Source organism: Micromys minutus (assembly GCF_963924665.1).
Source record: "Micromys minutus genome assembly, chromosome: 13".
Lineage (NCBI taxonomy): Eukaryota > Metazoa > Chordata > Mammalia > Rodentia > Muridae > Micromys > Micromys minutus.
Genome location: NC_137982.1, coordinates 803,011 through 826,321, shown reverse-complemented (window position 1 = coordinate 826,321; position 23,311 = coordinate 803,011). Strand labels below are relative to the sequence as shown.

The following is a 23,311-nucleotide window of genomic DNA, read 5'->3' as shown; positions in this document are numbered from 1 at the left end:
GTCAAGGATTGGCTTGGGCACAGGCAGACACACTTCAGAGTCTTCAGATATCTGACTGATTATTAACACAGGGATCCTGGGATCGAGGTGTCCCAGAACCAAGAAGAGAAGTGATTAGTTTCCAGATCATTCGACGTCTCCTGTGTGAGAGAGCTGTCTCTGAATATGAGCAGTGAGTGACAGAGAGCATGCCTCCCTGTCTTCTACTCCCTGGCCCTGTCACCTTGAGAGGTTAATGCAGAGAGACACAGGGAAACTTGGGACAGAGACAACCCAGGTAGGACAGTCTAAGCAATCTGGACCAGCTGTTTCAATTTCTAGACCTCTCTTGTAGGTGAAAACTAAAGCCTTCAGGATGCCAGGTGTCCCAGCCAGAGCAGCAGAATGACTCCAACAGAGGTTGTGCCCCCAGAAGCCCACAGGCTTGAGAAACTCAGCAGTGTGACTTTGCCTCCCACTGCATCAGAGGTCCCAAAGGCCCTGTGACATAAACCCAGGCATTCAGTTTTATAAGCAGCAGCGTTTTTTGTCTGACTGACAACCGGTCTTTCATCCATGTATCCATGGCATGGAGATGGGCACCGTGAGGGCAAAGAGGCAGTGGTTAAGGGTCTGAAGAAAGTAAAGAAGGGTTCACTTGGAGTTTGGAATTTCAAGAGGGTGAAGTCAACAGAGATGGGTCATTTGTTTTGAGCCAAGTGATTAAAATTCATAAACCTGTGAATAGGGTGATGTCAGCCAGAGACTGTGGAATGCAGAGTGAAGAGGGAAGGAGATGGCCATGTCTGCTGTGGGGCAGGGCTGCATAGCAAGGTGCACTTGGCTGTCTCATGAGAACAGGAGGCTGGGAAGTAGCTAAGGACCCCAAGAAGAGCACAGTGTGACCAGGCTTGTGGGATCTGGGGGACCATGTATTTCAAGAACAACAAGAAAGTTAAGATTATAGTTTGGAGAGCCAAGCCAAGATCTTCATCTTGGGGACAAGGCAGATGTATGACAATACTAAAGTTGGTTTAGGATCAGTTCTGACCTCCTCAGAGACTCCCGACCTAGTTCCTGGATGAGCTTGGATCTAAATGCCCACCACATGGCTGAGCCCTCATGGGATTGAGAGAGCATAGAAGGATGGAGAAATTCTAGAAATAGAAGAAGCTTAAGAGCCAGGGAACTATAACCTGTCCATCAAGGAATGAAGTGAACTGGAGAGGTAGAGAAGGAAGCAGAGAGCAAACCACTCCTGTGATATGCTGCAGGAAGAGAGGGTGGAGGGGGATTGTCAGGAGATCTCCTTCTGAAATTAGCCCAGCTCAGTCCTCCATAGACCTTCCTAGCCCTCTCCTCTGTTCGACTTTGCCTGAGAAATCCCTGTTACCCACTGAAACTTTACCTGCTCCACACACTTTCTCCCTGAGGGATCCTCTTAGCCTGTAGATTCAGAGTGTCATCTCCAGGATGACTGACACTGAGCATCAACTATTTTCTGGTCAGCCAAGGAAGGGGCAACACTCGGACTCGGGAAATAATGAGACTTGCCTACAGCTTCGCTAATCCCCTTTGGAACACCCCTACACACGCACATGCGCACACACACCCTGTGGATTCCAACCCACTGATGACAGTGACATCAAGGGCACCCTTGTCCTTGCTATTGCAAGGTTGACTACAGCTCAGCTGATGAGAAGGCTGCTGCTTGCCTTTCATCATCAATGAGCCCGGTGTCCTCCTCCATTCTTTTGTACAGAATATATTTAGTCTTGCCAAAAAGATTTCTGGGCTGCCATAAATTCTCCTTGCTATCAGAACAAGATAAGGCATTGAAAAGGGGTTACACAGAGGGCAGACATCAAAGAGGTGAAATGAAATAGTCTCAAATCGCCCCCACCCTCTGGATTCCTTCCTCTAGCTAATGGTTTCTGTTCCTGCTCCCTGCCTCTAATTGGAACATTTACCAAGAGTTCTGGAGCCCTAGGATTCTCCCAGGGAACCCTACTTTGTAGTCATCCAACCTATGTGAGGTCTGTGTCCACATTTGTCAAAGAGGCTCTTGTTGGACATGTACTGGAGTGTGGAGAGATGGGTTAGACAGCAAGGAGAAGCTGAAGAGCCTTGAAGGTGGGTGGGTCAGGGGTCTGACCAGAGGGAAGGTCTCAGGCTGGCAGCATCTGGGTCAGGGGTCTGACCGGGGGAAGGTCTCAGGATGGCAGCATCTGGGTCAGGGGTCTGACCAGGGGGAAGGTCTCAGGCTGGCAGCATCTGGGTCAGGGGTCTGACCAGGGGGAAGGTCGCAGGCTGGCAGCATCTGTGTCAGGGGTCTGACCAGAGGGAAGGTCTCAGGCTGGAAGCATCTGGGTCAGGGGTCTGACCAGGGGGAAGGTCTCAGGCTGGCAGCATCTGGGTCAGGGGTCTGACCGGGGGAAGGTCTCAGGCTGGCAGCATCTGGGTCAGGGGTCTGACCAGGGGGAAGGTCTCAGGCTGGCAGCATCTGGGTCAGGGGTCTGACCAGGGGGAAGGTCTCAGGCTGGAAGCATCTGCCCTTGTTTCCTAGATTGTTCAGTATGCTTTTTTGTTGTTGCTTGCTTTTGGTTTTGAGGCAGGATCTTATTAATGTAGACCAGGCTATCCTGGAACTTACTATAGACCAGGCTGGCCTGGAACTCATAGAGATCTGCTTGCCTCTGCTTCCTGAGTGCTGAGATTAAAGATGCGTGCCACCACACCTTGTCATGGTTTAAGGTTCTTGACTCCAAAAGATTTTTTTCCAATACTGGCATTAAGTTCATATCGCACAAGTACTCTGCTATATTCCCACACAAACAAAATTATGTTCCTTAAGAAATTAAAGCAGAGGGCCTGAGAGGATGGCTCAGTGGTTAAAGCACTGGCTGCTCTTCTAGAGGTCCTGAGTTCAATTCCTAGTGCCCACATAGTGGCTCACGACCATTTGTAACTAGTTCCATGGGATCTGATTCCTTCTTATAGAGTGAGGGTGCACGTACAGACCAATCTCCCATATACATTAGGTACATATGTAAATTCACAGTTTTAAAATTAAAGAAATGAAAAGAGTTTTGTGGAGCTGTTAAGACAGTCTATGAAAGCACAGTTTAGACAAAGCGGTGTCCTGGAAAATCATTTTTTAAATGTCTTTCCAGGGGGGTCAGGTTTTATTAGGGGAAGTCTTTGGGGGCTCTGTTTGGGTCATTGATTCAGAAATCTTTCTTGCTGAGAGAAAATTAGGTAGCTGAAGAGAAATGAAGATTAACATTCCTGAATAGAGGGACAGAGACCAGTGAATGTTTTTGTAAGAGCTATTGCTTATGGCGTGAGGCCCCACCGAGAGAGATCATGGGCTAAACTGACCTGAGATGTGTGCCCAAGAACTCTGGGAAGTACACAGCCTACATGAAGAAGCTATAGGTTCAGGTGACAGGAGGTAACTAGGAGGGCAGGGGCATGGGACCACAGGCTGCCAGCACCAGGAAGGCTCCCAGGACAACAGACAGACATCAGCAAACAGATGACCAGAGAGCAAAGCTAACTGTGATCCGTGGGCGGCATGGACCTGCCTCAAAATTACCCACACTGTGTGCAAAGGAAAGCCACTAGCCAGCAAGTGAGTGAGCCTAAGTTCCAGGCGTCCTCTTAATTCTGTCCCCGTGTGGCAGACAGGAAGGCTAGAGTTTGGAGAAATTAGTAATGTGTTCATAGTCTTGCATGGCTGTAGTATTCAGCCTCAGTTTTAAACTCTTTCTCCCTCCCCACCTCCCTGCCTCCTAAGTTCCCAAATGCCTAGTCCTTACTCATGGATAAGGAAGAATTAGCTACCGTGGAGCTGATAATCCATAGAATTTCATGGTGTGTTCCTTCCCGTATGTTGTTGTTAACTAAGTACCCCTTCAGGAGGTTTAGGTGTGAAGGATCTAGGAGGGCATGGGGAAGAAGAGACAATCTGTGACAGAGAAGATATGTCTGGTGAGTTGTTCGACAGAGGTTCACAGGCAGCCCCAGAAAGTTGACAGAAAGCATTTGGGTCAAATGCCTATCATCTTACACAATGGTTTCTCTACCAGGAATGATTTTTATCCCTTGCTTCCTTCTCTCTGGGACATACAGCAATGTCTGGAGATACTTTGGGCTGTCACACTAGGTGGGAACTTGTACTGAAATCTGTTGGGTAGTGGCCAGGGATTCTGTTCAATACCCTACAATGCACAGGACAGCTACACAGCACCTACTTTACCAGCCAATAATGTCAATGGAATTCTCTACATGGCACTAAGAACTAGTTTGCCCAAATAATTCATTATTCACATTGGAACATTTTAAGAGTGGAATGGCCATTGTTAATAAATATTCTGAGTCAGAGGAATCACTTGAATGGACCTCAAGGAACTAGGATTTGTAGATTCTGTCCTGAACCCAGAGAACAGGGTAACGGGGAGGCAAGCAGGCCTTTGACTCTTTCTGGTTATTGGGAAGGAGTGGAGAATAACAGTAGGTCATGTGTGGTCTCCCAAAAGGAGAGTATGACCATGTGTAAATGTTAGCCCTCGCTCAGTGATGCTGTCTTTTACTTCAGGAATAGTCAGCATATTTCATGTCCCTTGCTATTCTGATTAATTATAATCCACCTAGAAATCCAGGCCAACCCGTGGGAGCTTCCTCTGTGCTTGATTAGCAATGTCTGCTATGCATCCTCAAAGGAGAGCAATGGATCATCCATCTGTCTTTATTTCACAAGGCTTGGTTTCTCCATTCTTTTATAAGCTGGGTGGAAGGGAGGCGTGGCCTCTTGTGTATTTATTTAGTCCTTTGGTGTCAAACACTATGCTGGGCAGGGAGATAAAGACCAAGGAGATGCCACCTGTGGCACCTAGTTCCTTGACATTTTTTGTGTAGCAATAAAACCATATTTGTGAAAATGAAGCACTAGGGAATGAGAATAGAGGAGGACTGCAGTCTCCAGAGCCCTTGCTTGCTGAGCAGCTACCCTTCAGAGAGAGAAGAGGAGGCAGGTCTGGAGAATGGCTGTGGTTGAGAAGAGATGGGCTGAGCCTCAGGAGGGCAGAGTGGTAAGAACTGGATCTACCTCTACACCACCCAGTGACTCTTTGGTGTCTTTTACCAGGGCGAGAGATGGTGGGGCCCACGCTGCCTGGATACCCGCCCCACATCCCCACCAGTGGACAGGGCAGCTATGCCTCTTCTGCTATCACAGGCATGGTGGCAGGTAAGGCTTGGGGGGGCTGGGCATAAGCATTGCAAAAGGGAAGAAGTGTTGGAGCGATAGAGAGACAATAGGTGACAAGAGACAGGCTGTGCCCCACTCCTAGGCATCCCAGAGGACACAGAAGGGTGGTTCAATGGGAACCTTCATAGACGCATCTAGAGAGAACCCCCAGTACCATCTTGGCTCCTTGACTCCTCTTAGCTTAGTGTTCTGTTTCCCAGACCTTCCACACAGCCAGACCTACGCTCACATCCAAGCATCCCTACTGTGTCCTCTTTACTGCCTGGAAGTGGAAGAGTGTGCAGCCAACACTGAGACAAGCACGAGCCTAAGACTTGCTCTCTTGGGGCTTAAATCAGATGAATTTCAGTTTACCGCTTCAGTGCAATCTGAACTTGAATGATGATGATGATGATGATGATGATGATGATGATGAAGAGATACATCTTCCTTTGTATTCCACATTCAACCATGAGAGGGGCTCAGGCTCTAACTACTCTGTGGGTACCACAGAGTATGAGCTGGTTCTTCTTCACACTCATCTGGAATGTCCTTTACAGCCCATTTGATGTCTGTCTGTCAGTCATGATCTACATCCCAGGATGTCAGGGTCTGGACAAATGACAGTTTCTTTGGGAAAGTGCCAGTTTTTGGAAACCATGCAGGAAGGCTCCAGGGTGGGTGGGTAGTTACAGTGGAACCATTTCCACTGCCTAGAGGAGTTAAAGGGCCTGAAGCTTTTGGGAAGGGCTCTGAACTCAGGCTATGTGAGACCCCCTCATATCCATCTACCAACCATCCTGGCTTTGACCCTAAAGACTGGGCCCCATTCCACCAAGTCTGCTTTCCCTTGTCAGGGGTTAATCTTTGCACCAGCCACCCACCCACTCTGAGCACCCTGTGCACAGGCAGGTGGGCTGAGTTCTCTTAGGCAGGGAGAGGGGAGGGAGCAAGAAGAGGAGGCTTTGCTCCCTGGGAACCTGCTGAGCTGGCACTTGTTGCTGCCTGGTTACCGTGGCAATGTGCTTAATGCAGCGTTGAAAATACAGAATACTGACTCCTCTCTCCCTCCTGGCCCAGACTCCCTCTCTCCCTCCCTGCCTCCCTCTTGTGGAGCGTGAAATGAGATTGGTCAAGATAAAAAAGGAAAAGATTCGGTTATTTTTTTGAGTGTGGATAATGGGGTCTCTCAATCAAAATCCTAGGCTCCAGTCTACTCCCCACCTCCCTTTTCCCAACCCCCACCTTCCCTGCTGCCTGCTTAGAGAAGGAAGGTACAATGACGACTCCTCTCTCTCTTAATTATGAATGATTCGTGGGGGCAGGCTCAGGGAAAGGGGTTCCTGGGGCCAGGGTGTGACCCGAATGTAGCTGGAAGGCCGGGGAAGGGTGGTATCCAGGAAGACCTCACTTAGAGTGGGTGCCGTGAAGAAATACACTCCCACACAAAAGCATACAGTGTGTACACACACATTCACTCACGCACAACACTCATGACATGGATTGCAAACGAATTGCAAAGGGAAGGGTCTCACCACACTATGGATGGGTTTCCAGTAAGATGTATACATGTCAGTTTCAGGAACTGCAATGTCCTTAAAATGTATCACCTGGTTCTTGAGAGCACTTCTGTGCAAATGGCTTCTAAAGGAACGTCTTTTGAGGAAAAGTGACATCATACCCATCTCTTACTACCACATATGATGTCTCGGTCGACTGAATGGGGATTCTTTCCATTAAAGTCGGTAAACTCACGAAGCACCTACTGCATATGGGTAAGGTGCATGATAAAGGCTTCACATAAGGCATGTCAGCTACATCCCTCAGTTTTGCAAAGGAATAAATGGTAATTTCTTATACTTTCTGAATACCTGGCCATTTATATGCATAACTTTATTTCTCTTTAGTTCTTCTAATACATCTTGGAGGCTGGTAGAACCCAAGTTGTATAGCTAGGAAACGAAGGTTTACAAGAGACAAATGGTGTGCTCAGTCATGAAACTAAGTAACCAAGTTTTTCAAACACAAATTATTAGATTTAATGTCTGTGCCTCCTTCCATTTTTCTTTGTTGTATCCATACCATAAATAAAGATGCAAACTATGGCCTGACCCAACAAACTGCTAATGGCTTTCATATCAGTAATAAAACACAAGCAGAGCAGATGGTTAGATTCATCTTGACATCTATTCATGCTTTCTTCTCGGCTTCTGTCTTCTCTCTGCACTCCACCATCCTCCTTTTTATCCACCCATCTGCTTATTTTTACTCATTATCCTGATATATATAGACGTATGTCATTCTATGCATATGTATATATTATATCCATCCGTCCATCCATCGTCCATCCATCTGTCCATCCATCTGTCCATCCAGTCACGCACATGTGTCTCTTTCTCCTTCCACTGTATTCTGTCCCCCTTTCCAGCCAACCCCACCCATTCTCTCAGTATTAATATTTCTATTATCCACATTCTATTCACCTTGAAGCCTACTATATGATCACTTTGTTAGCTAACAAATAATAGTGGATCTCTACTGGGCTTGCAGAGATGCACAAAGTGTATCTATCTGTGGTGATGGGTGAGCAGTGGACAAACAAGTCAATGGAAAAGTGAGTATGGCGTCACAGAAAGAGAAGTAGGCAAAGACAATAAGATGTGGTGCAATGGGGAGCCATAGGGAAAGGAGACAACTGTCTCAGACTGAGGACACAAGAAGCCTTTCTGAGGAGATTTTCAAATGGTCAGTCAAGTGATAAATGGAGGCTGACCATGCCTAGCCCCAAAGAAGACCAAGTGCAAAGGCCCAGAGGCAGGAGAAGCTAATTTAGCGTGATAGTACACTAAAGGAAGGTGAGCACTGGAGAGGGCATTACAAAGCAGGGGCAGTGCGGGGGGGGGGGGGGGGGGGGGGGTGAGGGGAGGAGCTACAGTAGGGGTGGGGAGGGAGTGCGGAGGAGCTACAGTAGGTGGGGAGGGCGTGCGGAGGAGTGGGGAGGGGGTACAGCAGAAATGGGGTGCAGAGGGGATAGGGAGGGGATTGGGGAGGGGTGGGGATGGGGTGCAGAAGTGGTGGCAGCAGGGACAGGCCTTAGAACACTTCTCAGATCCTTGGGGAAATAAATTGTAGACACAGAGACAAGTCAGGGGACCATTGCTGATGTTTCTTGTAAGGGACAACAGTTGCTTTATCGAGGAAAGTAGCTCTTAAGGATAAAAAAGGCACTGGGAATGTTTTAGTGATAAATGGAATAACACTGGCCAGCAAGTTGTCTACTGAGATGAGAGTGAGAGACGGAAATGTGGGTGGTGTCCGCAGAGCGAGTGCGGGAGCTCGTGGGGGTGGTGAGTATACGCTCAGGAAGCAGAAGACAAGCTATGGTGGAAAGCAAGAATTAACTAACTAATGCCTCATCTCTCAGAGGCTTTAATGTGAAGCTGCTCCAAACATCATTTGGAGTTTTGACAGAGAGGGGACCAGAAGAGAGTGAGTAGAAAAAGCAGGCAAGGTGCAAAGCAGTCTGGGTAACTGGGTACCACAGGTCCCAGAGGGAGTGAGGGACAGAGACCAGGAGTTGCTATTGACGTGATCCTTGGAGTGACCAGATTTGGATCTAAGGCACTAGATCTAAGGCCTAGATCATGGTCTGATGTAATAGAGTTGGAGGAAAAGAGGTGAGTGGCATCTGACATAGGATCAAAGGGAACTGGCCTTTCCTAGGCACAGACACTCTCTGTGGCTATATACAGGTTGACAGATCTGGAGGCAGACAGATACCACGCTGCAAGGTGTACTATCCACCCAGATGCCATCTCTCTTTCTTGGCATCCCAGCGACTGAGGCAAAGAGGTACATTCAGTAAATAAGTGGCGGGCGACTAGAGGCACACAGTGTTTGCAGCCGACTTTTGATGAGGGCAGACCTCTCCTCTAGCCCACCACCCAGCAGAGGTAGTGGGAAAGAAAAGTTACCAGGATGTGGGGGACGTGGACCTGTCCACTTTGGAACAAGCCCGATCGTCTTTGGCAGTTCAGCCCCATAGCAAAGACCAAATATGACTCAGCAGCCTCAGACCCGTCCTCTAGGCAGGCACACACCAGGCACACACCCGGCACGAACTGGCAGCTGCAGTTCAGTCCTTGCAGAAAGCAGACACCAGGCATCTGTGGTTCAATCCTGAAGAAACTGCCAGCCTCGCCAACGGGTCTGAGCCGGGGCCTCAGAAGCAGCAAGCTGGTGCAGGAACCTCCTGAGCAGTTCTTGGGCGAGTTTCTCTCAGTGGCAGCATTACCACAAGTTGAGCTCAACAACGCTATGTAAGGCGAAGCATTACATGCATGTCATTAGTGAAGAATAGCGAGTGCCTGTCTCCCACTGTCTGTGGGTCATAGTTATACTCCTTCATCCCAAGTCCTTCTACATGTCTGCTGTATCAAAACATCCTTTTACCTGGATCTGCCTCAGGAAAACAGTCTTTCGTGTGTTTGCTTTAGCAAGACATTCTTACACCTGTGTGCCCCAGAAAAACGTCATGTGGCATAACCAACTTTCCAAAGAAACTAGACGTTTCCACTTCAGGTGACTGGATGCATGACCAGTGACAGAAGAGAGGCAGACACAGTGTGTTTCTCAATGGCCTCCCGTGTCCTTTAGAGACTGCAGTGTTTAGCACTGGGAGGCCAGAGTAAGGGTGTAGGTAGGGGCCCTTGCTGTCCAGCCAGGTCAGAATAGGCCTCCAGGAGAATTCCGAGGCCAGGGATATGTGTGTATACCACTGGTAGACAGGCTTAGTTCTCACCGTAGGCTACAGGATCAAGCATTGGGAGGGGAATGTGGCAACCAGACTTCATCCAATTCAGGCTCTTATTTAGTATCAGGGCCGTGGGGAAAAAGCCTGGTGGCCTTCTCATAGAGGTTTCTCCACTCATAAGTAAAGTTTACTGTCTTTCTTCCCTAATCTCGGCCTTCTTTCTTGGACATGTATTTTCTTTCAGTACTGTGTTTGGATCTGTCTGTAACCCAAACAGTGAGCTTGCTGCCTGGTATGGAGCCCCTAGGTACATTGAGGATTCATCAGCCTTCCCCTACCTCAGGCTTCCATTCCTCATACACATATGCCCACTCCTCCACAACAAAGCAGCACTGCTTGCCTGGCCCAGGCTCTAAGACTATGTGACTGAGCTGAGCATCCACTGAACCTTTTTTTTTTGCACCCATTTCAGGAATAAAAAGAAACCAACATTTATTGGTAATGCTTTTATCAAGAGTATGGTTCTAGGCAGTTACTATTCACTATCTCGCGTAATCTTCACCTAAATCCCAGGAGATAGGGATAAGAGTTTGCCCCATATCCCCATATGATAGGCAAAGGAACTAAGGTTCGGGAGAAACACACACAAACACAGACACACAGACACACAGACACACACACACACACACACACACACACACACACACACACGCGCGCGCGCGCGAGAGAGAGAGAGAGAGAGAGAGAGAGAGAAAGAGAGAGAGAGGGGGGGGGGATCCAAGCACAGAGCTGAGGCGTTTTAAATCTTCATTCCAAAGACTAAAGGAAGGAGATAAGAAGCTGCATAAAAAGCCAAGGCCGCAGCTCACAACCACAGATGAGTTTCCTAAAGACTAAACATTTCTGAATATGGAACTGGCTTAAATCTGTCTGGGTTTATAAATGAAGCCATCTGGCAAATGATTGAAGGAATTACCTGGAATCTAGGATCAAGAGTTCCGAGATCAAGTTTATGCTTTATCACTGGTCCACAGTGTGAGCTGACACAGATTTCTTCCTCGGTCTGCTCTTGAGTTTCCTGTTGTAGAAATTAGTAGTGTGGAGAATACTTCATAGGGTGGTTGGGAGAGATGGAAAGGGTTTCATGTGTGGAAACATGTTTTGCAAGCTTTAAACCAAATGATAGGTGTGGTAGTCAGCTCACCTTTTGGTTGTTGTGTAAGGGAATTCTTCAGTAAATTCTTTGACAAATGATTCTTTTGGGAAAGCCGAAGATTAGCTCACAGAGAAAGGAGCCCAACATACCTCATAAGAATTCATGTTCTGAGTTTGCCTAAAGCAAGAGCCCAGCTTTCCTGAGAGTTGATTCTCTCTTTTACCTTCAGCCCCCTCTTCCTGTCACGGGCTCCTCCAGAAATTTCCTTCCTTAGAAAGTCCAAGCAACTGAGAAAGTAGAATGTGAATCTGGCTCCTACAGTTTTGGCAGGTTTCATACTACCTCAAATTTTCAACTTGTGTGAGTTTCTGGAGCCTCACTTTCTTTATCTGGTAAATGGAAATTTTGACATCTGCCTCTCCGGGCTCTTGGAGACGACAGTGAATGAAGAAGGTGCCCAAACATACTATGGGACCCCTGAGCTCCACTGTCCAGAACCGTTCATGTTTGGACTCAGCCCTGCCAACCCCACAGATCTGTCTCCCTGTCCCAATCCCTGTACTGGTGTCATGAACCTCACAGGTCTCTTGCCTGTGTGTTCCAACAGGAAGTGAATATTCTGGCAATGCCTATAGCCACACCCCGTACTCCTCCTACAGTGAGGCCTGGCGCTTCCCCAACTCCAGCCTGCTGAGTAAGTTCCTGGGGTTCTCCAGGGGAGGGTTCAGGGAGGGGAATGAAGCCAGACCAAAAGAGCTGGGAGGCCCCAGGTTAGATGGAAAAATCTAGAGAGATGGCTGTTGTTTACCTCTTTTATATCTGTCCTTTTCACAGCCGTGTCTGTTCAAATTTTGTTTTGTGTAAAATTTAGGAATCAAGCCTTGAAGGTCAAGGGTAGAGAAGGGCTAAGTTACATTCAAGCAAAGCCCAGGAGAGGATGTCCTGCCCGTAAGCTTACAGCCCTGCCAGGAGACACTAGTCAGTGGCTCTCTGTGTACTGCCTGCTGCTCTCCTTCCTGGGAGCTGAGGCCAAGGTGACATCCTGCTGATTGGTCATCTAAATAGGTTGAAAACAGTCATGAGTCACCAAAAGGGCGTTGTTCACTCAGACCCTTACATTTGACTTGAGAAATGAACAGTATTCAGGGTTTATATCTGACAAGTGAGTTTCAGTGAGTTTTGAGGAATTTTTTACCCCTGGGTCCCTGAACTGCTTGGGGAAGATTTTGAGGAAAATAAGACCACTCTGTAATTCTTTGAGAGCCTTCTCGAGTGGTGACCCTATTAGTTGTCAGAGCAAGTCTGAACCAGAGAGAAGCAGCAGAGTGGTCTCAAGGATGTCCAGTTTTACAGACACCTTGGCAAACTGGCTGGAGCATCCATTCCTTAAAACACATATCTTCTCATATCTTACAGTCCCAGAAATGACCTGTAGGGAACTTCCCTATGCTCTGTTAGCCACACAAGTTCAATTCTAAGACAGATGTGTTCAATTCAACTCCACATTTAGCCAGAAAGGGCAAAGACAATGATGCTGATGGCATGTAGCTTGGCGGGAGTCCCTCAAGCCCAGAACCCCTCTGGCCTGCCAGGAGCACAATTCTTTTGGGTGTTTAGAAGAGGATGATCTGACCTGCCATTATATAGATGAGGCCAGAGAGCATCTGAGTCACTCAGTTTTTGAGGTTCTATGAGTAACTGTTTTCTATTGCCTACTCTTCAAAGCAAGAGTGTTAAAGGTCAAAGCAGTCATGAGAAGTAGGGGGCAAAAAGCCATCATTTTTCTGGCTAGAAACTCAAAGGTGAGGCCAGAGAAGGAGGAAAGGCTAGAGAGGAGTTAATCTTTGATGATCAGATGGGCGGGGGGATAAATGATTAACGAATGCTGTCTTAAAGGTCAGCAGATGTAGAGGAGCACTATGCTACAACTTTCCCTCTGACTAGCAATGCTGTTGTTGTTTTAATGTGTCCAGGTTCCCCATATTATTACAGCTCTACAACAAGGCCAAGCGCACCGCCCACCTCTGCTACGGCCTTTGACCATCTGTAGTTGTCATGGGGACAGTGAGAACAACCAGGCAACAGGAGAACTTGGCCTGAGTGGCCCCAGAGAGTCACACAAAGGAATCTTTATTTATTACATGAAAAATAACCACAATTCCAGCATTGCGGCTCACTCCCTGTGTGGTCAATTAAATGAACCGTGAAAGTCAGGATGACCTTGGAGAAGGCCAAACTGTCCTCCAAGATTCATTTTGTGAGTGACAGGAGTTCCGGGAAACAAGAACCATCATTTCAAAAGAGACAGAGGAGAAACGCACCGAGGTTGGCACCCACCAAAGGAGAGAAAAAGTGTTCACAGAGAACTTAGAGGGTGTACAGACCACCCCTGTGGTCTTTCGTCACTACAGCTTCAGCAATTATGGACAGTAAGCAAGTCCTTCTGGCCTACAGTCATAGCCTAGGGCCAAGGCTCTACTTGTCAGTCATCCTAGGAATTACCACTTGAGCCTCCACCACCTGCTGGGCAAGTCAACCAGCAGAGTTCTGGGGACTCAGCTGACCTTCCATTTGCAGTTGCTGTGAGCCCACAAGCACCCCCTAACCTCTCAACCAGTGGGCTACCGCTTTGGCAAAAGCAAACCAGTCCCTTGGAAAGTTCAGTGAGACTATGTAGGGCACAGGAAGACACAATGGATGGGACCAGCCATGCCCTCTTCTCAACAGCCCTGCCTACTCAAGTGTGCTTTCTGCAGCTTCAGCCCAAGCAGCCACCGAAGAGACCTGGAAGACAGCAACAAGATTCCCTCTCTGGCTCCTTAGCTCTTTCCCCACACACAACCTCACTGTAAATACCGTAAACGAAGCTCTGTTTCGGTCAAGCTTCCCTCTTTCCATCCCCCAGACTTTGGCCTCTGAAATGTTTCCCTACTATGTTGGGCTTTTTTCCTTGATACTTTTTTTTTTTTTTAAAGACAACCCACCATTACCACATGACTCAATAAACCATTACTCTTGGTCTCAGGTTTTATCTTGGGATGGACTTCTGCTAAGCACAGAACCAAGTGACTAACAAAGTTACTTTGAATAGATTAGAAGGGACATTTTAGATGTCCTGGCTTAGCATTCTGTCCTTGCTCTTAATAGATTTCCAGTGCTGGATAAATCAAGTTTTAAGTTGATCCACTAAGTAGACGCCAGCAGAAAGCAATCATGTCACTGGGCCATGCCAGCCACACACTCTCCATAAGGGGCTGGTGTTAAGTGAAATCCAGAGTTGAAGAAGTTCCCTAAATAACTAAAAGTGGCCCCACATAAACAGCAGCTTTGAGCTTCTTAGTGCTGAAGGAAGCAAGCAAGGAGACCAACTTTTTTCAGGCATAGTGTGAGGTCATCTAGGAAGACAAGTTCAATTAGTCCAATTTTACATAGGAGAAAACCCAGCTTAGGAAAACCTGGGATGAGATGGTATGGCACAAGTGGGAAGTCTTGGGTTCAATGAGATCTTCTTATCCTAAATACAGCATGTTCAGACAATACCAATGCACCCTCTTTAAGAGTGCTGGAGGCTCTAGATTCAAGGAAGGACTCAGTAGGAAGTTGCTACCAAGAGTTTATTTTCTTTTGGTCTCCACAGGTGTCTGTTTCCCCATTTGGGAGAGGAGCTATCTGGCATCTATGTGAACCCTTCCTTCCATGCTAGACCCAGATGGTCCAGCCTGCCTGGAAAGAGGGCAGGATAGAGTTTGGTGGAAGGGAGGATGCATCATCTTAACCGAGGGCTCCATGGTTGGGAGGACAGAAATAGCTAATGTTGTTATTTCTTCAGATCTAGCCCAAAGGAGGCTTCAGGAACATTCAAGAGACAAGGATGGTATGAGCCTAACTGTGTCATGAGGGGAAACTTCCTTTGAAGAAACCCTGTCCCCATCTGTTCATAGGGGAAGTGGAATAAAGTTCATTTTGATAACAGGGATTTCTTCTATCTGTAAATTTGGAAGTAGGAATCCTATTACATCAGAGGCTTTTCATGACTCTGACTCCCTGGACTCATGAGTTCTCTAAGGCAATCCACAACTGAGACTCAATTTGAGGTTCCTGATTTTCCTGGAGCCTACACAGCCATCCTAGCATTTACAAACAAAACTCTCCTTCCGAAGACACTCTATATTCCTGCCATTTGCTCTCATGTCTCCGATGACAGAGGGATCTGACATGCATGTACCCAGAGAAGGAATGATGGGAAGAGGCTGCTGCGGCTGAGCTAGAGGGCCATGTCCACCTGGGGGTGGAGCAAGGGGAATGTTGGGGGGCAAATGCAAGTTGAGAGTACTAGGTCATTCTTCTAGAGGAGTTAGTGGCCCTGGTTTCTATGGGCTATGGAGGAATAGCCTGTGTTAGCAAGAAGACTTGGGATGAGGTGTTTGCCTGAGAGAGCACCAAAGCACTGAGAACCTACCTCAGTCTTCTCTTCCACTGCATCTGAGACAACCATTTCCGTGGGTCTTGTAAAGAAGCCTCAGCTTTAAAGGCAGAAGTTCCTGCTCATCAATCACGCCCCTCCCCCATCCTCCCTGCTTCCTAGTACCTTCTAGGAGGGTGCCAGGTCACTAGGAGCTTGCATCCAGCCCAAGACAGTAAAAGTGGCAATGAACAGATTTCTTATTGGAGAAAGAATGGGCCCCAGGCACAGGGGCACAGCTGCCACAGACTCTTTGCTCTACTTGCCCAAACTCCAAGTTAGGAAGGTGTTTGGGGAAGAGAAGAAGCTTAGATTTTCCTCTCCAAGGTGAGAGCCCCTGGGCTGTCTGAAAGCCCGCATTCCCCAGTTCCTCAGGCTGTGTGTAAACCTCGTTTTCCCACATTAACTAGGCTGTGTGTAAGCATCCCCCGTTTCCCACCTCTTTTTGATTTCTCTGGAATGTTTGCCATAAGTCATTACTAAGAACTAGTAACTGGCCTATTGTGTTCCAGGCACATACTCAAAGCTCACGAAATAGTGCTCAGTGACCACAGTCTACAAATCCTGAAATAAAAACCTAGAGGGAGTGATAGACACAAGGCTTCCCCATTCCCACCTGCCCCCATCTTCCTGATGCCTTATCTTCCCCAAATATATCTTCACTTAATTTACAATGTAATTACTCTTGTAATTTCCTTGGGAGTGGGCACAGGATGGACTAAAGCTCTCCGTGGGTGTCTACCAGCCCACTGTTGGCGTGGCTGCGCTTCACCACAGACAGGTTAGCCTGTCAGACAGGACTGTGGACATTGCTTCCACTCCTCCTTGATCTTGGACCCTTTTTGAGCCTCAGGACTTACAGTACCCCCCCCCCCACAGGAGCCTTCTCTCGTTTGCTTTGCATACAACACGCATTCACATCCTCTACTGTTTCTCATGGTCCCATGTTGCACTTGGGGAAATTGAGACCAAGAGATGCTTTAACAAGGTCGTCACGTAATTCGCTGAGAGCGTGAATGACCCCCGGTTAGAGGCCTGATATTCACTCTGTTTTAAGGCTGCAGGAGTCTGGGCATGTTTGAGCGGTCTCATACGCCTTTGTCCTCGTGGAGAGGACACTGAGACGGTCACAGAAACTCGGCAGGAGCTTTGCATGGCAGTAGAAGACAGTGTGGACTCTGCAGAGGCATGGTTGCACCAGGCTGGTCTCTGGTTTCCTTCTGCCCTTGGCCTCAGGTTCTCCCAGCTACCTTCCCTTCAAAATCAGAAAGTGTTCCCTCTGTGGGGGAGCTGACTACTCCTCCATACTCACCTTCTGAGGTAATTATGAGCCCAGGCATCTCTGTGATTCTGGGGAAATCCCACAATGGCTCTTACTTTTTTTTTTTTCTCTCCGTTTCTACCTTTCGCTTCTTGATCTACCTCTTCTGCTGAGTACCGATGCTGAGCCAGTCTTTGCCTCTTTGTGAAGGACTTGGCACCTTAAGGAGTGTGGATTCCTGTCTGAAAAGGGCTTGCAGTACTGTGTAGGCTCGGGAAGCCAGGGGGCCTCTCTATGCCATCGCACAGCACAGCCCTTCCCCTTTCAAATCCTCTCTAGGGCATCCTGTCCTCTTTGCTTTGGCGCTCTGGGGTTCTCTGCAATGCAGTTCTTGGGATGGGCACTATCTCAATGGCGGGCTCCTGTTCCTGCGCTGTGGGCAGACTCACAGCATGCATGCGCTACCCATTCACCTCATCGCAATAACCCCTCCTCATAAAGAGTGTCCAGTTCCTGGTCTTCCCCTGAGGAGACAGGAAGCACGGGTCTCCCCTTCCCCTGGGCAGCTTTCCCGGGGCAATCTCCTATTGAGCCACCAGGTCATTTGGGAGATTTGAGGTGCAGGATTCAGACCCCCAGGGAGGAGGTTCAGTGGAGGAAGAGCCTTAGCTCCTCCACATCTGTGCCCTGGTGGCAGTGGGCCAGGCAGGGGAGTGGAGCGCTGCCTGCGGCTCTCCCAGGGAAATGTGATTTCCCCTGAGTGCGGCGGACTGTGCAGCGTGGAAATTGGCTCTTTTCTGAGCGAGCAGCCGCTGTTGCTGTGCAGTCGGGGCGGGCTCTGCCCACAGGAGGCCAAGCTGGCCCCTGGAGTGAGCCAGGAGCAGCCATGTGCTGAGAACTCATTAGGGATAAATCAAACTAGTAACAGCATGAAGCCAACACCCTCCCCCTCATCATGCCTCCCTCCTACTCTCTCCCCTCTCTGAGATCCCCCCTTTCTTCCACAGTCCTCTACCCTGGACTTCTCCCCAGAGCCAGGCTACTCTTCCCCAGTTAAGATGACCTCCTCCCCCACACAGCAGGGTGCCCCCACAAGCAGGGCACCTTCGCAGCCATGCTCTTCCCACCCAGTCCAGGGACCCTGATTCCCTTGCCAAGGGTGCTCTTCCTACAACCCTGCCCTTTTCAAACTCTCCCTAGGGCATTCCCTCCTCAGCTAAGACACCTTACCTCTTGGTTTCAGAGCCAAAGTTCCAACCCACCCCCTACCCCCACCTGCTACTAAAACTGCAGGAACTTTTCTTAAATGAGACAGTTGTTCATTTAGAAACACTGCGTTTTTGGATTTGTCTTCTATTTACTTTTTCGATAGAGGCCAAGATACTGATCAGGAACATCTGGAACAGCCCCAGGTCTCACTAGGGGCACAGACACAAAGATCACATCCCAGACTGACACCTCTTTCCACCACCAAGGTGACTTTGCCCCACCTCTTTCAGTCCCCATCCCAAGTGTATTCATGGGGCCCAGAGCCAAGACTCCCAGCTTTGGATAGCAGTAGTCCCTCTGATTCCTGTGTCCGTGGGGGAGGAAAGAATCCCAGAAAACTTGCTGCCAGAGGGAAGAAGTTGTCTATAAAATGAACAAGTTTGATCAGAAAAGAAACCTGGTTCTCACCAAGGCAGCACAGAACCAGGAATGGAACAGGGATGGAGGTGGGGAGAGTGTAGGTCTGGCCTTCTAGCTCTGGAAGAGTAAGAAGGCCAGAAAGGTGTTTACTGTGACAGGGAGACAGTTTCTTTCATGGCTTGCCTCTGGCTGATAAGAGGACAGTGTCTGTTCTGTGTATCATTTCTGGGTGTCATGAGAACCTGTTAGCTATTGTTTCAAGAGGCCCTTGCTCCTTTCCTACTTTCTCCCACCAAAGGATGTTACTGTAAGCTGGGAATGAAGCATAGATCCATGGCTGCCTCTGACTCCCTGGCTGGTGCCCTTTCTCAGTTTCTTGACTGTGAACCCTGTGACTTGAAATTCTCCTTGAACTCTTGATGGGACTGCTGTCAAGTTTGTAAAGTCTCTGAAGGGTCTTAGCTTATCTTCTTCTGCAAGAAGCCTCTTCCGAATTCTCAGATACTTTCCTATCAAGTAAACGAACACCGTATTTCTTTATCTGGGGATTTGCTTTCATCTTTCTTTCTTTCTTTCTTCCTTTTTTTCCTTTTTTAAAAGTTTTTGAGTCAGAGTCTCTGACCTTGAACTTGTGTAGCCTTGGATGGCCTTGACTCGTCATCTTCCACGTGTGCTGACACTGGACATCCATATTTGGGATGTGGTCTTTGATTGGGGTGGCTTCTTTTGCCCAGCCTACCCAGTTATGGACTCTGACTCAAACTACATCCAGACTTCTAAAGGGGCCTGACAGGGCAGAGGCTGGGAGACATTGGCTTGACAAGGTCAATGCAAGTAGGGACATGAGGACTCTGTTTCCACTCTTATAACTTCTCAGTCCATCCATTTAGAAGTCTTCCTTGAAACACTTGCTAGGGAGCCGTTCCCTTATGTGTTTGTTTGAGAAACACAGAAGAAAAACAACCAACCAACCAAACAAACACCCCAAACCATACCAACCAACCAACCAAACAACCAAACCAAACCAAACAAGATAAACCAAATAGGAATCATCATATACACACAACCCCTAAAGAACAAAAATCTCCGTGTGTAGAAGTAGAGTTTACACATCTATATTGCTAAATAGGAAAGGACTGGAAGTCACAAGAGAACACACACAGAACAGGGAGTGGCAGACTCAGGTGGCTCTCTCAGCCTCTAGCAAGGCTGGCCTTCTCCTGCAGCTGGTCACCAGGAGCACTGCTTGCAAGCTGTGCTCTGTCTGTGACCCAGAGAGGAATCAGGGGGCGTCAGGCACGGAAGACTCAACTTGTCACTGTCAGGCGAAGGTTGTAGCTTGGTGGAAGAATGCTTACCTACCACACAGGTCTTTCTGAGCTTAATCCTCCACATCAAAATAATAAAATAATGTCACTGTCCTTTGCAAAATGCTTACCTGGCTGTTCTAACCATCCTTTTTGGTCTTGTCCTGATTTTAGCTCATGGGAAAGGCTGCCCCCTCCCCCCTGCCTCAGGGCCCTTCACCTCCCAGACTGGCTTCTTTTTTCTTGCATGCACCTGGAGGGACATGGGAGGTAGGCAGTCACACACTCTTAGCAAAACAACACAGATGAATGTCTCTTCCTGAACGTCTTTCCTGGTACACTGTTCCACACCTTTTCTGGCCACAGGTCACTGGAGAGAATGCTGAGAGATTAAGGGAGCCAGTGGGGAGATGACAAAAAGCTCAGCAGGGAAGAGAAAGTGTGTCTGGTGGGAGCACGGAGCATAGTGACAGGCCTTGAGCTCACACAGCCCTCCTATGATCCTCTACCCTTCCACGTGTTTCACCAGGGCTCCACAGGAGAGTGGAGCAAGGATACTTAAAGGCTGGAACACAAAGATGCAGAGAGCTGCAGCCCCCAGATGTCCTAGGTGAGAGAGCAAAGGAGCCAGAGCAGGGGAGCAGGTGCCTTCTCTCAGCAGCCAGGGGGAGGGGCTAAGTGGAATGGGGATGGCCAGACCCAGGCCAAGGCTTAGGACCCATCTGAGCATGTCGCCTGCTAAAGAGGAGTAGAGGTGGGGGAGGGGAGGGTGGGGAGGTGAATAAATAATAGGAAATAAAACTTCATGAAGCAGAAAATAAAAGGCAGATTATACAGATGTGGCAATTTGAAGGATCATTGCCTCTGTCCTCTTTTTAACTGCTGCATCTGGAGTTTTGAAGGCAGCTTATCCTCTCCCTCCCTCTGTCAGGTTCCCGCCTGGCTGGAGGCCCCCACAGGGCCAAGGCACGGTGGGGACAGGAACCTTAAACACCTCTCTGCTTGTAGCATTTCCTAGGAAATGTGTAGCCACATTGAGCAGCATACTAAGGCAGTGTGCTAGGTGGGTTGTCTAGGGGTGAAGCTCTGAGAATGAAAAGTAGCATTGGTGAGTTCAGTATGGGCAAGGATCAGGTAGCCACAAGTATGAGGTGGGGTCGAACTGGATGGCCGAAGCAGCCTGAGAATTCGTGTTGAGTGTGAGGACCTCTGACAAGAGGGTGTTTGGAGGATGGAGGCTCTGCTGCTCTTCTCTCTTTTCATCTAAATTCATTTGCTAAGCCTCAGTTTGACACTGTGCCAGGGGCTATATAAACAGACATGGTCCCTGCCCATAAGGAATTTTCAAACTAAGACACATACACACTGGTTCTCTGTTTTTTTAATTCTTAATATTAATGTATTCCTCACCTTATTCCGAGGAGAATTTGAGACAGCTCACAGGAAATGCATGTAATAATTTAGTTAGATATGAATATTTAAGAACAAAAGCATTGAGACCATGGAAACCGTGCTGTGGGTAGGAAAGTGTATCCTGGGTGATAGCGGGAGCTGGTGTAAAAGTTGGCCTTGAGCTCCCAGCTGTGGAGTGAAACTGTGACTGTTCTAACACACTTGGCTGTCAGTCCGTGTGTGAATTCTCAGGAGCACTATTTTGATAGTTCCTGGGGCTCTAAAGGAAACGAGTTATATTGCCCCTGAGAAAAGAAAACTAAGTGTAGAGAGGTCCCTCAAAAAATACAGCAGCCAAGCCAGGCTCAGTTTACCCCAGGACTGCCTAGGGCAGCATCCACAGGGAGGGCCAAGATGGACAGTTCCTGGCTCTGCCCACTGGCAGTATAGAGATTTGGGGCGTCTTGAGCCAAGCTCTCTCTCCTGTGCTTCACCACGTGGTACGATTTCGGTGCATTTTGGAGCACGTAAGAGACAGACAAGGTCAGGGTCTCAAGGGAAGCGCTGGCAGATCGGACCCAAGGTGAGGGTCGTGGATGAATATAGGAAGGACAGAGTTAGGGTCATCCGAGGCACAGTCTGCAGACTCCCAGTGAGGGAGGGATCTCATCCCTGCTCACCCTGAATTAGGTCCTAGAGGAAACCAGTGAGATCGTGAGGCCAAGAGCCTGGCTGGGTAAAAGATGTCAGTGTCCCAAGGGATTGTGTTTCAAAGCAAGGGAAAATTATCTCAGAATAACTCCCAATACTGGGAGTTGAAGAAAAATGTGGCAAGATGATACTAAGTCATCTGGGGGTCAGTGAGTGGCGCTTGGAGAACATTTTACACTTCATGAATTATGTACTCAATAGACAGTCATGTAGTCAGATGAAAAGTCTGGGCTAATGGCTGTCTTGAGACACGCTTCCTGGAGTTCCTTTGAAAGTCCCAAGTCAGGCAGTGAGAACCTCTGCAGATTCATGCACCTTTGGAGAGAGCTGGGTTTAAAGAACAGGAAGAAGGCTTAAAAAGCACCGGGCTGGAGAGATGGCTTAGTGGTTAAGAACATTGTCTGCTCTTCCAGAGGTTCTGAGTTCAATTCCCAGCACCCACAGGCAAAGCTCAGAGAAGGTGTGGAGGGTTCCTGAGGTGATGCAGGGAGGATAGTTTACTTGGTGGACTTTCTTCCAGGCATTGCTGAGCTGTTTACATGTATTAATTCCACTACCTCCTCTGTGAAGTAAGTAGCATATTATCCCTATTGTGTGGATAAGAAAACAGAAATATAAGAGGCAAAGTAACTGGCCCATGGCCATACAGCTAAAAATCAAAACCAAACCTGACTCAGCCTGATTATAGGACTTGAGTGCAGTCCACACAGATCACGACCCTACGGGGTCAAAGGCTTCCAGTTGTGAGTTTGGATGAAGGCTGAGAAGACAATGTATTTGATGACTGAAGGCCGTCAATGGTCTTCAGTGGGTGTTCCAGAGAGGGCTGGGGAGGGAGGGAAGAAAGGAAGAGAGGCACACAGATATGGGAAGAAAATAAGGAAGAAGCAGGTGTAAGACCCAGTCATCCTGAACATTCGTCAGACAGCTGGAAAAAATGTCAGCTACAAGAAGCCACAGAGTCCAAGGAAGACTTTGATGTCCCTTCCATCTTGTTGGTGACACTGGAAGACAATGAGATGGATAGAAAGTGGCCACTGAAGGAGAGCAAGAGGTCCATGCTGGCCTTGAAATCACGGCATGCAGGTGACTGGAAGGGGGAGCAGATGAGTGGATAAGGCGTAAGAGCTGGAGGCAGAGCTGTCAGGGAGCAGTGTAAAGACCAGGCTGCTGCAAGACTGGAGGGCTTTGTATTTTGATTTTATGACTTTATGTATATATTTGTGTTTGCCTTTATTGTGTTTGAAATGTTTTGAAATAATTTAGGTATGCCTAAATGTTGTAAAAGTAGGAACATAGTTAGGCCCTATTCACTGGCCTTACTCATCTCATCTTTGTTTTGTTTTGAGACAAATGAAGCCTACGGTGGCATAAGACTTAAGTTTTCCAGAAACTTAGAACATAGCTGGC

General features: G+C 48.1%; 1 protein-coding gene across 1 annotated transcript in view; it reads left to right on the top strand.

Annotated features, from left to right (window-relative positions):
* PAX8 (paired box 8) overlaps window positions 1–13,189 on the top strand; it is a gene marked incomplete at both ends in the record, with an annotated part of 52,525 nt that extends 39,336 nt beyond the window's left edge. Inside the window, 3 exon segments of the mRNA XM_080927344.1 lie at window positions 5,129–5,230; window positions 11,747–11,833; window positions 13,113–13,189. Of these exon segments, the coding sequence (XP_080783470.1) occupies window positions 5,129–5,230; window positions 11,747–11,833; window positions 13,113–13,189 (266 nt within the window).
* Between the last annotated feature and the right edge of the window lie 10,122 nt (window positions 13,190–23,311).